General features: G+C 34.8%; 1 protein-coding gene across 3 annotated transcripts in view; it reads right to left on the bottom strand.

The window, feature by feature from the left end:
• Window positions 1-4,363: 4,363 nt before the first annotated feature.
• Window positions 4,364-12,698, bottom strand: part of BICD1 (BICD cargo adaptor 1) — a 212,650-nt gene continuing 204,315 nt past the window's right edge. For all 3 annotated transcript variants that reach the window (XM_045811927.2, XM_045811923.2, XM_045811925.2), the window contains one exon: window positions 4,364-10,541. In XM_045811927.2, the coding sequence (XP_045667883.2) occupies window positions 10,454-10,541 (88 nt within the window). In that variant the 3' untranslated portion in view covers window positions 4,364-10,453. The remainder of the gene's footprint in view (window positions 10,542-12,698) is intronic.

The raw sequence follows: 12,698 nt of genomic DNA, 5'->3' as shown, positions 1-12,698 counted from the left end.
GAGATAATTAGACTTTTAGTAGGTAATATTTTCATCAGTTGGATTTTATTTTCATCTTTGTTTGATATTTATTAAGTATGCATCCTTACCTAGGTTTGTAATTTGAAGAGACTCTTTCCATATTACATAAGTATATTCAGTAACATGGACTTTATTTTCTAATAAAGTAACCCAGGATAAGGGCAACTATTCATGAGAATAAAGAGAAGGCTGACTTCAAAATATATATTACTTTCTGCCAAGTCTAGTGAAATAGCCAGGCTTGAAGTCTGAATCTATACAAATCTAAGAAGAATGGTAATTCTCAGCAGCAAGCTAACGCAAAGTTTAACAATGTGACAATATCTTTTTTCTTTTAAAGATTTTATTTCTAAGTAATCTCCACACCCAACATGGGGCTAGAACTCACAACCCTGGGGTTAAAAGTTGCATTCTCCACCAACTGAGTCAGCCAGGCACTCCATGACAATATCTTTCTTTTCTTACCTTCGTATTAGGAAGAAAGTTTGTGCAAATGTATTTGGGGGAGGCTGCAAATGTATAGGGGTGTTGCCAATATATTTTTAAAAGATGACCTTACTATTATAGAAAATTTGGATGAAAGGGTCATTCAAGGAGAGAGTTGGAATTAACAACTAGAAGAAAAAACAGTTTATATATTTCAATATATATCTCTGGTTATATATTGAAAAACGAGTTCTCTTAAGGATTATTTATAGGGTCAATTACAAGTTCATTAGAATTGAGTTACCAATAAGCCTGGTGAATAAAATTATCTGACTCAGATTTTTATTGGAGAAGCGTAAATGGGCATGTCCTAAAGCTTCAAAAAGGCATGATAACTATTTGTAAACTAACTATTGGGATTTTAAGCCAACATTGTCATGAAATGAGATTTTGTAATGCTCACTCCAAATTATTAGAACATCTTCAGAAACTAGTTTTTGAAATGCTATTGCTTAATGTTCATTGCAGTTGATGTTTTTAGATGGATAATAACGTTTACAAATCTTAAGAACATATGTAATTTAATAATTTAAAAAACTGAAACAATCATGATGTGAATAGGATTATATTTGTCTTCTTCCGCTTTTTTAATAAGGCCCCACCTGCCCACCCCATTTAATATTGTAATCTGTTTCACCTTCTCCCCACCCCAACCCAGCATAATCTCTTTTCCTGGTTCTGCTTTTTTTCTTTTTCCATAAGAGTTTCACTGTATAACATACTTTGATATTTACATTTTTATTCCATTTACTGTTTTTTGTATATCTCCCTCATCAATGCAACATATCCGATACAAACTTTAAAAAGACATGAACCTTCTTTGTTTTCTGATATATTAAGCCCTTAGAGCAATATCTGGCTGAAAACAGTTTCTCAGTAAATATTTGCTGAATTAATGCATGTATAAGTGAATGATGAATTTCATCCAGATAAGACTCCAATAGTCTAAGCATTATTTTATTGGAAATAATATTAGCTATCAAAGGCTAAACACCATTTGAAAGAAGTCACATATGTCATTTCCTTTAATCTTTGCAATAATCTTGCCAGGTGGGCATTTTTATCCTCATTTATAAACTGAGACAGTTGAGGCATAGAGAGGCTACATACCTTTCCAATGCACAGAGCTTGTAAATACCAGGGCTTAAATTTGAACAAATTCCATGTTTTTCAAAATACTTCTGCTGACATTGCCTGCTTTAGAACAATTATTTCTCTAGAATTCATGCTAATTTTTATTTTTTAATTATTATTACCTTTAAAATTATTATTATTGTTTTAGATTTTATTTATTTGAAAGAGAGAGTGAGCGTGAGCAGGGGGAGGGGCAGAGGCAGAGGGAGAAGTAGACTCTCCGCTGAGCAGGGAGCCCAACACAGGTCATGACCGAGCCAGAGGCAGACATTTAACCAACTGAGCCACCCAGGCACCCCACTAATTTTTGTTTCTGACTTAGTTGTAAAACTTTTGAGAGCCCATATTTATTTTTTCATTTTTGAATAGATATTATATTTCCATGGTTGAAAGAAAAAGGCGTTCACCTCCCAGTGAGGAATCTGGCTCCCTTCCACCATACACTTTGCTCTTTTACAGGTAACCATTTCTATAGGTCTCCACTGTTACTTTACCAAAAACAAGAGAAAAATTAATATATATTCTAATTTTCTCCCTTTCCTTCATATAGGGTAGCTTAGTAAAACATGAGCCCATATACTTTCAATACCAATGGATCTCAATGAGGTAACTAATTACTTTCCTCTTTGACTTATTTAGAAGTAGATATAAATCACTTATCAATCTTGGGCTATTAGCTCTTCTAAATGATATAAATCTTCCTGTGATATTTGACTGACATTATTAATCATTCATAACTCCAAAGGAAGTCAAGTTATGAAGCTATCAGTAGGAATATTAAATTAGTTTTACTTAAATATACAGTAATTAAAATGTCTACTGCTGTTATGAGATTTATTTGAATGATTTTTATAATCTCTATATAATTTGATAGGTATGTCAGAATTTTAAAATTTTTGAGTTGAAATGTATAGCTGCATTGGGTTATGGAATTATTGCAAGATTCAACTTGATAACTCTTTGAAGTAATAGCATTAAAATGCTTTGTCCCAGATAATAAGCACCTTATTTTTTTTCTTGCAAGCACAGGAACTGGAAAATCCATTCTGTTAATAATAAAGTCCAGGTTCTGGATAGCTACCTTGACTGTTTAGGTCCTGGGTCATTACTTCAGCATATTCTGGGGCAAGTCTGGCTTCAGGGGCCAGGCTTCTACAGTCACACAGGGCCCTATGCTTAGGATTCTTACCTTTGGTTTAATGCTTTGCTGTCACAGTCTTGAAACTCTTAATAATTTTTGAACAAGGAGATCCACATTTTCATTCTGTATGGGTCTCACCGATAATGTAAACAGTTATAACTTTTCTTTACTCTTTAACAGGTGTTCACTGTAGCTACGGTTTATCTATCTTTATATTGTTTTCTACATTTAAATTACATTATGAATTATGTTTACTTTTGATACTGGCAATAATTTTTCCAGTGAGATTTATCTTCCTTGACAGTTAATACTGTGGCTGAATTATCCTTTTTTCTTAAATTATTTCAATGATACTTGATTCATAAAATGCTTCAGAAGGAACTCTGCCAGATGATTTCATGGTACACATGAAGACTCGTTCAAACACAGTTGGAGATCTAGATTGAGCAAGAGAGAAGGAGGAGAATAACCATTGACTTAATTTAAAGACCATGTCCCTCAATTGGTTGGTATTTAGTGTCTGCTGATATTACAGTAGGTAACGTTAGGTTCCATAAACTCAGTTTCGGAGGTGTTATAGCAAAGGCTCGATGTCAAGGAGCCAAGGAACCCGTCTCTCAGGAACTGACCACTTGAGTTCAAAATTTATTGAGTTCCCACAACGTACTAGTCAAGGTGTGTACAACCCCAAATAAAGAAAATCCCTCCCACAAGTCCCATCAATTCTGGACTCTTCCTTACCTCCAGTGGGGATGCAGGGCGACCCAAATCACTGGCAAAATGCAGGGATAAGAAGAAACTTTCTTGGTTCTCCTGGAGGCTGATCCAGTTTTTAGCTTTTGAATGCAACTATCAGCTTCATTGTGTAAGAGAAGATCACGGATCAAAACGATTTATAGATTCAACCTCCAGGAAAAGCAATAACTTTCAGAAGAGAACAAGGAGAGATTTGGGGGAAAGTTTACACTATTATTTCTAGTGCCGTATTCATACAACAGGTAAGCAGGCAACTCGAGCTAGAATTGTTGCAGTGCCCATTAATCTGTTTAGTTATGGTGAGGATTGCATTAGAGGTTTCAACTCATCAAAACCTCACGTAAGTCCATCTTTGCTCCAACACATAGTTGGAGAAGGAGCTAGTATTTAAATTAACCTTCCTCAAAGTTTTGGGACTCTGCTGTTCCTTCATATGAAAGAGAACAAAGAAGGATTGTGTCTCCAAAATAAAGCATACAAATTTCATTCTTCTTTCATTAAAATAATGTTCCCTTTTTTTAGAACAGGCATTTTCTTCATATTGGTACATTCCTAATCTAATTCAGCTAAGTGTATCCTCCTGCCAATAAGCCTTTTAGAAAAGATTACGAGTAGGAGAGATGACAAATGGAGAAAATGGGCAAATTTGATAAACATTACTTACTAGGGATGCATAGAAATGTCAAAGTAATGCATTTAGTTTTTAGTTCAAATAAGGGCTCTTTGCATAAATATATAAATCATAGAAATTCATATACTTTTTTCTTTTTTGTTAAGTACAAGTCAAAATGACATACAGAAAGATTGCTCAAACTGATAAAAAGGTAGCATAGATGAAATGAACAAAAGATAACCAGTTTATTTACTGGAAAGAGTTATGCATTACACCATATTCAGTTGGTAACATAAACCAAGATATAAGAATTGATATATCCTCTTTTGGTGATTTTCTTAGTATTGGAGTGCCTTTTCCAACCATTGAGTGCATGATCAGATTACACAAATACAAGCACATATCATAAATGGATTCTCCCATGAGACATTCACTTAGGATTGTCTACAATAAAAAAATTTAAAAGGACAAGCAATAATAAATTCCTAGGAATTTTTTTGGATTTAAAATAAATGCATATGTCTTGGAGAACAAGTTTCCTTTGAAATTTGGATTTTAAAAAATGATTAGCAACAAAAGAGTTTCTTAGGTCAGTCTTTTAGTCATGTTTTCATATGGTATTATCATTAGGTGGAAACACTTCACATCATTTAATCCCAAAAGGCATAATAACAAAATTGCAATTAAATGTAGGAATAGCAGAATCATTACAACAACAATTATATAGTGTACAAATCAGGGTGGCCACACATTACACAAATGTTAATACTGGAAAGAAATACAGTTCAGAATCATGTATGGTTCATCATATACGTGTAATCATGCAAATAAAAACACTGAGATTACAAAAATACCATAAAAGATTTTCAAAGAATTATTTAATTGACTCTAACAGTCAAACCATGGAGCTCAAAAATTTTCTGGCAATAATGGTAAAATCATTTCTTTCCTTTAAGATTTGGTGCATAATCATATCTCTAAACCTAAACAACAGAAAGATTCATTCTGGATAGTCAATAGTATTGATAAATGGTTTGTCAACAAAAAGATGACCTTTCTCTTTATATAGTTCTCTGATCTTTGCTTTTAGAGGACTTTTTAGAAAGAAAAACATACAGCCACACTTAAAAGCATCCGATTTACTCCTCAGTGTTTTATAAGAGAACCATAACGATCAGAGAATAATTCTGAAAGAAAGAAAAGTTCAAATAAAAATGTGTTCTCAGCCAATGTTCTACAGCACTTAAACTCCAATCACAGAAATAATCTGGCTCGGTAGTTTATCCCGGCGTCAGTTTAAATAGGACAAATTTTAAATAACTCCGGAGGAAAGGGATAAAAGTACATTGAGAATTAGAGCCATGCATTTCAGTATGGAAAGGAGACCGGATATACGTAATAATCTCCTTACATTCCTAATGAAGAGAAGATCACAAGAGAAATAAGACTTGTATAGTGTTCGTATTATGAATATGGGAAAGCGTACATGATGTGAAATTTCTCATGCAAACATTTTACACGCATACTCTTATGTACTCACACCCTTACAGTAAAGGCAGTTGATAACTCCTCTTCTTCTTAAGTAAAATAGTATTTCTGGAAAATCCTCGATTGGGGAACATATCTTAATACTAAATATCTTTTTCAGTTATACTTTGAGTAAGAAGGATGAAAGGCAGGCCTCGACAAAATCTTTCAGATGTCAACGTAATTGCATCAGGCTACAAATGCAGCGCATCTGAACGATGGCGGTTAACTCGGCATTTAAATAAAGATGAACTTACTTACAGACGCGACTCATCTGGGGGCATGATTACAGATAGTGGAAAAGGTCACTCGGGAGCTAGGTTGGTCTTATATGTCCATAGAAATGGATTTCAAGGTAAAAATCGCTTGTTGATAGCACTGATCATGCCATCTGTCACAACTCCAGTTCAACAACTGTTTGAAGAATTATGTCCCCTTTATTTGAAAACATATTCTTCCAAATTTTTTGCAATCTTACATACAAGGATTATTTTAAATCATTCTGGTTTATAAACAAATAAAAAACCTGGAGGACAAATATTTTTTTTTAAATTGTGAACTTTATCCTAAGAGTTCCTTTTGAATCTAGTCCTACTTTATATCTACAATATCAATTTGTTTGGCCTCCTTGGGCTGAATTAGCACAGTTCCTTACTGGAAATTGATTAGTTTCCCTTGATGTGTCTTTCTGAAAGACAGATTATGTCTTTTGGCTGATTGATTATAACAATTACACATTAAATTTGCCATTCTTATCCTAGTAGAAAATATATTTCATTTCTTCTTTTTCCTATTTTGTAATTTCTACTTGAGAATTGTAGAAGATTTTATTTAATACTGTCCACATTCATAGTTGGTTTATCTGACCAACGTTTCATGGTTGTTTGAAACAGAAGGACTATCTGTACAGGAATATTTTCCAAAGCATTAGAAAGAGGAAATAGTGAGATTGAAGATCCTTTTAAGAAAAGATAAAATTTGAGAGGCATTTGCCCCCCTACGGGATTGCATACCCTCTATTTCCAAAGTATTCCTGAGGACATTTGTTTTTTTAGACTCTGACAATTGAGGCTTTTTATAGTAAAATTACTAAAGATATTATGAAATATAGCTGGAAGAAAAATAATACCGACGATTTTCTTTTCTTTTTTTTTTTTAAATCAGATATCTTGGAAAAATTAAGATTGCCATCCTATTTTCAAGGGATAAAATACCTTATGACTAACCAGCATAACTTTAAGGTATTAAACTCAAAAGAAGCATAAGATTATGGAATCCCAGAATTAAAATACATTATCGTCAGATACCTTGCCACCTAACTCAATCCTTACTACATAACCAATAATATTTAATTTTTGAAAAACTAATATTCCTTATGATTACCAATTTCAGTGATTCATTTTCTACAGTTAAAAATCTCTTTCATAGAGGTAATATAAATCCTTCACACTAAAGACTTGGTTCTTCTTATTCCAGTCTTAATAATGATATCTGGTACCTCTTGTTTGTTGAATTTTCTTTCCTTGTAGATCACTGTTGTACCTCTTCTTCCTTAGGCTAAGTAAAAGTATCATCTTTCTAAATGGGTCTTTTCTTAATTATTTAATAGCTTTCTATTTCCTCAAAGTTTTCCAACTTCCTCTTATTGAAGAAGAATTGGATGTGTGAAAGGGATCTGATGAATCAGAAGTTGATTGGAAAGAACAGTCCAAGGGTCCTGTGCACCTCTGCGCGCTCAGGCCAAAGGCAATTTATTGCTCCCTTAAATTTAATTTAAGTTTTTAGCTAAGAGGAATCCTCAGTTAGGAAAGCATTTCTGCATGATGACTTCTTTTTTGGATGGTAATTGTGCTTACTTTTAAAAAACTACCTTATTACTTTGCTAACCACACTTGCCAGTTACCTTTAAATTTTGCCCACTGTGTTCCCAATAATTAGCCAATATTTTTATTGCATTTCTGCAGTTGGTTTTTATTCCCCAAGTCTGTCTTCAATTAGTCTTACGGAGGTTCATTCTTTTTGATTTTCACCGATTCTTCAATTTTTCAATTTCCTTTTGAAACCTGATTTTTTTTTTTTTACAGGTACTAATTTTAACCAATGCTACACATATTTATTCTTTTAAATGCCTCTAAATAAATACAGATATGGCTCAGTTTAAACTATACTAAATGATGCCGCAGTGTAAATACATGGGATTATCTCCTACTGCTTAGGGACTATTATCTAATTTTGTGCTGAAAATGAGAAATTTATTTCCAAGTTTCTATATCTTCTTGGCAAAATTTCGCTAAAATTAACATGTTTATAGAATTAATATTTCAAATCAAGCATTTCCTACTCTATTAAGATAAAGAACTTAGATAAAACCAGCAGATAATACACTCAATGGTAAACTTTGTATGGAAAGAAATAAATGTTTTGTCTATAACGTGGCTTTTCACCGGGTCATAAATACAGAGTCAGGGAGCAAGAAAGCAAGACTGTACTGTCAGTAGGCCCACAGACAGTACTGTGCGACAGTACTGTGTGTACACACAAATAGTACTTACTACTCAATTCCCTGTACCACCAATAAAACCAACGAGGCAACATAGGAAGATGTTCTGAGGTACTTTTTGAAAAGGCATAGTTTCCCTCAGGCACAAACAGTTTTTATTAAAAGTCAACTTAACAGCTATGCCACTTCTCAGGTCTGAAAACATGATGCTTGGGAAACAAGTAAAAAGAAAAAAAAGAAAAGAAAAAGCAGGAATGGGGAACGGGGTAGTTTCTTTTAAATGAACTCCAACAAATCCCACTAATACTGGTACCAGGCAGATACAACACCAATAAAATGGAGCAAATGTTTAGTATCAGTGAGGCAATGCAGGGAGGAAAGAGCAGAACGTTAGGTTGCCATGATCTGGACTTCGTGAAGATTTGTTTTGTTTCTTGTTTTTGTACTTTAACCTGAATCTCTATTTTGGTGAAGATTTCCAGTTACTCCAAGTTGCATAATAAATGACACTGTTGAAAATAGCACTCATATAAGGAACTCAAAACCTCTTGGTTGCTTTGGTCATAGTGTGATCACTACTTAATAGGTGTACAACTGACGAAAGCTCCTGCACTGTGCTTTACGATTTACAGGTTGGCTGCCATCTTGGATGGACTATCCATTAATGTACCACCCACTCCCACTCAGTAAGCTGAGATCTCCCCTACAAGATCTCCACTGTTAGAGCCCTGCATTGTTAACTATCTTTTGTGTTAACAGTGAGGATTGTTTTTGTTTTGAAGAGAAGTTACAGATAGAGTTACATGAAAAGGTCAAACCGTTATGGTTTTAAAGAAGTTAAGGCTACCTGACTAGACAAGGAATCAGGGCTAGGAGCAATTGTGTGGGCAGCACTTGATAGTTAAGGAGCCCAGGAGTGTTAGACCTTTCAGCTCAATTAGCTGTTTTCCTTGTTTGTCAGATTATGTGCAAAAGAAATTTTGCTATGAAAATCCACTGCCTTAAATCAAGTCATAAAAGTTACCCAGCAGAATCAGTAAATGAACTAAAAACATGTACTATCTCAATATAATATAATGATTGTAGGCACCTGAGTGTTTGTCAAAAGTAGACAATGAGCTAAGGTTTATTATTGTTTTTTGGCAAGGAAGATTCATTATGAAAAAACCTAACAACAACGAAACATACAATTTTAATCAAAATTTGAACACTTTCTGGGTAAACTAATTAACCAAAGGCTAACATTACATCTATCTATGTATATATTTTCCCATTTGATACCTATTTGCAGGAAAGACTCATAGTAGGACCCTGAATTTGGGAAAGTAAAAAAAAAAATTCTGGTCATTAAATAAACACAGCTTTTTGTTTCCCTTCACGTTATTTAGCTTTCTTAACGTTATCACACACACAAACACACACACAAAGGAGCAGCACCAGTGCATCTACTTGTCTGCAATTTAAAAAAATTAAAGATGCTGTCAAAAGTTGGATAAGTCAATGAATCATAACATAGTCTTTCCTAGATTTACTTAATGATGTCAAGTGAAGAATTCTAGTTAAAAAAAGAAAAAATAACCTGCAGTTAATGAGCTACTGATCAGAAAATAAGTGCATAAACGATATCAGTGTAGCAGCAAAATACAGTTATTGTTAACATTCCGATGCACCTCATTTATTATTTTGTGCAAGAAATATGACCACAGTCTGGCCAATTCCAGATTTTGAACTAAATTAAAACTCACACTTAATTGAGCAACTTATGCGTATTTAAAAATAAAGGAATTAAGTTCACCTCTCGCAGAAATGATTTTTATAGACATAAATCATGTGGCAAATAAAATACAAAATAAATATCAATGAAAAAAATATCAGAATCAACTCCTATAGCTGAATTCGAAGTACAAGGAAAGATGATTTTACAATATATGTATTTTACATTGTCTTAGGTCTTTCTTATGCGATCGAGGTAAAGCCAGCCATCTGAGATACATAGTTTCTGCTTCCTTTTACTTTTTGTTTTCATTGAACTCAATCACAGCCATTTGATTGCAGAAGTTTATCTGTGACTTAGAGAAACCATAAAATGTTTCATCACACTGGAGTCTGTGCTTTGTGTTACTCTTCTTAACTTCCTCTCATCTTCCCAAACGGCGAACATGAATCCAATCCTACAGCTCACAATGGAGGAGAAAACACCCGCTGGATCTTGGGCAGTATCCTGTGTGTGGCTACAAAGCGTTCGCCTTAGATATCCGTCCACGGGAGATGCAGACTAGGGGTAAGGAGGCTTGGAGAGACAGTGGAGAGGGGCGCAGTGGGGGCTGGGATGTGGCTGCTCCTCAGGGAGAGCTAGGTCAGGACTGAAAACGAGAAACAAGCGCGTCAGCAAGAAACGCATGTACAGGGGCCGGGCACACTTGTAAGGGCTAGAGAGGCACAATCTTTTCATAGAACATTTAAAAACATAAACACAAATTTTGCACAGAAAACAGTTTAAATCTAAAGCATGCCAAGACGACTGCAGCTTTTCAAGAATAATGCACCACCCCCCCCCCCAAGGAAGAAAGAAAAGAAAGAAAAAGAAAGAAAGAAGGAAGGAAGGGAGGAAAAGAAATACAGGCGTTAGGGAAATGACATGTAAACCCTTCCCGCAGTGTCCCTCTGTTCAATTTCTGCACATTGTCTCATTTCCTCTAGGTCTCTGGGTTAGTTGCAAGATTTCTTCAAATCGGTTCTTTTAAAACTTTAATATGCATACCAGTCACCTGGGGGATCTTGGTAAAATGCAGCTTCTGATTCGGTAGGTCTGGGGTGGGACCTGAGAATCTTCATTTCCAGCAAGCTCCCGCGGGAGGAGACAATGCCGGATCAAAGCTTTGGAGGACCCTCCAGGTCTCTGGTAGATCCAGATTCCATAGGAGAAGTAATTTGCCCATGGAAGTCTGATTTGCTCTAAGAGTTCCCACTACTTGCCTTAGTTTGGCAGTATAAGTAAGACAGGACAGTTTTAAAACTTCCTGTCCGTTGAGCATATCATGCAGATTCCAAACGACCACTTCCGAGAGCCTCCAGTTTAAATGAAGGCATAAATGCTCAGGCTCCTTAACGTCTTGCTGAATAACCCTGAAGGGTAAGGGAGTGAAATCACTGAACTTCCTAAGGTAAAACTACAAAACACTTTTGGGTTTAGACCTTTTCAAAGATGACTAATGGAGGAAACACCACAATATGGGTTTTTGTTTTTTTTAATTGAAAAAAAAAAACGGTATTTTTCTAAAACTCTTCTTCCCCCCTCATATATTATGAAATTCAGTACCATAGAATTCATTCTGCCCCGAATAAAATTTGAGAAAAATATTCATGGCTCAAATCATAGCCATTTAATGAAGCCATGGCTCAAGTAAATATTTAATAAATAATTTTTATTTATCCCATTTATTTATTATATTTAAAGCTAATATCATTGAAGGCATTAAAAATTAGCATTCAAAATCCTTTTTATCTTTGGTACTGAAATTATCCTTCAAGAGTATCTCTTGAATTTTGACACAAAATTATAATTATGTAAACTACTGATCTGCTTGAGGTCATCCTTAGTTCCCAAACTCTTTGAACTGCTACGAATTTAGTTTCAGAGGAGAGCGCTCTTCTGTACTAGTTAGAGCAACCAGTGATAAGCATGATTTTTCCTACCTATTTTTAAAACGTGGTAGGTAACCCTGGGAGAACTGGAGCTTCAATACAAAGGCTAAAAAAATCACTGCATGGCAAGGCTCTTCCTCCACCCTGCAGATGGAGTCAGATGGCCCAGGAAACACAGCGGCAGACAGACTCTCCCACAGACCTAACAGAGCTCCTCTCCCTGTTAGATCTGCATGATTTAAAGCATGTATCTTTTTTAGGGAACTAAACACATTATTCAACATAAGTTACAACAAGTAGCATGGGATGGTCACATTATACACGAAGCCTGTTGGAAGCCCCATGTAGTCCAAATACACTTCCCAACCAAGGAACACAAGCATTTCTTTTCTTTTCTTTTTTCTTAGTTAGCATACAGTATGATATGGATTTCTAGGAGAAGACAAGCATTTCTGCTTGACCAGCTGAGCGCCAGGTTATGGTTCACTTGGCCCAACACCATCACATTATGTCATTCATGATGATTTAAAAATGTGTTCATTATTTCAGATTTTCGAAACTACTTTATATTATACTATCTCTATTTTACATTTGCATGAAATGCCATCACACTACATATATTATGACAGAAACATGTTCTTGGTTTACCAGTTAAGAAATTATTTCTTAGATATAAATATTTGATAAGTTCTAATTATTTCAGGTCCAGGCTGTATTCAGCTATGGTTGCTAACTGCCTTCGGGAACCCACTTGTTATCCAACATTTACCATTTAAAAACCTACTTTTTGTAGGTAGATCATACTGTAAACAGTAGGCTTAGGAAACTGTTACTAAGATGTAAGAATGGGTATTTCTTCAGAAAGATTCTTTTTG

The sequence above is a fragment of the Ursus americanus genome, chromosome 25 (genome assembly GCF_024610735.1).
Source record: "Ursus americanus isolate L20-20 chromosome 25, mUrsAme1.1.p, whole genome shotgun sequence".
In the NCBI taxonomy this organism is placed as follows: Eukaryota; Metazoa; Chordata; class Mammalia; order Carnivora; family Ursidae; genus Ursus; species Ursus americanus.
This window is presented reverse-complemented; position numbering and strand designations above follow the sequence as displayed.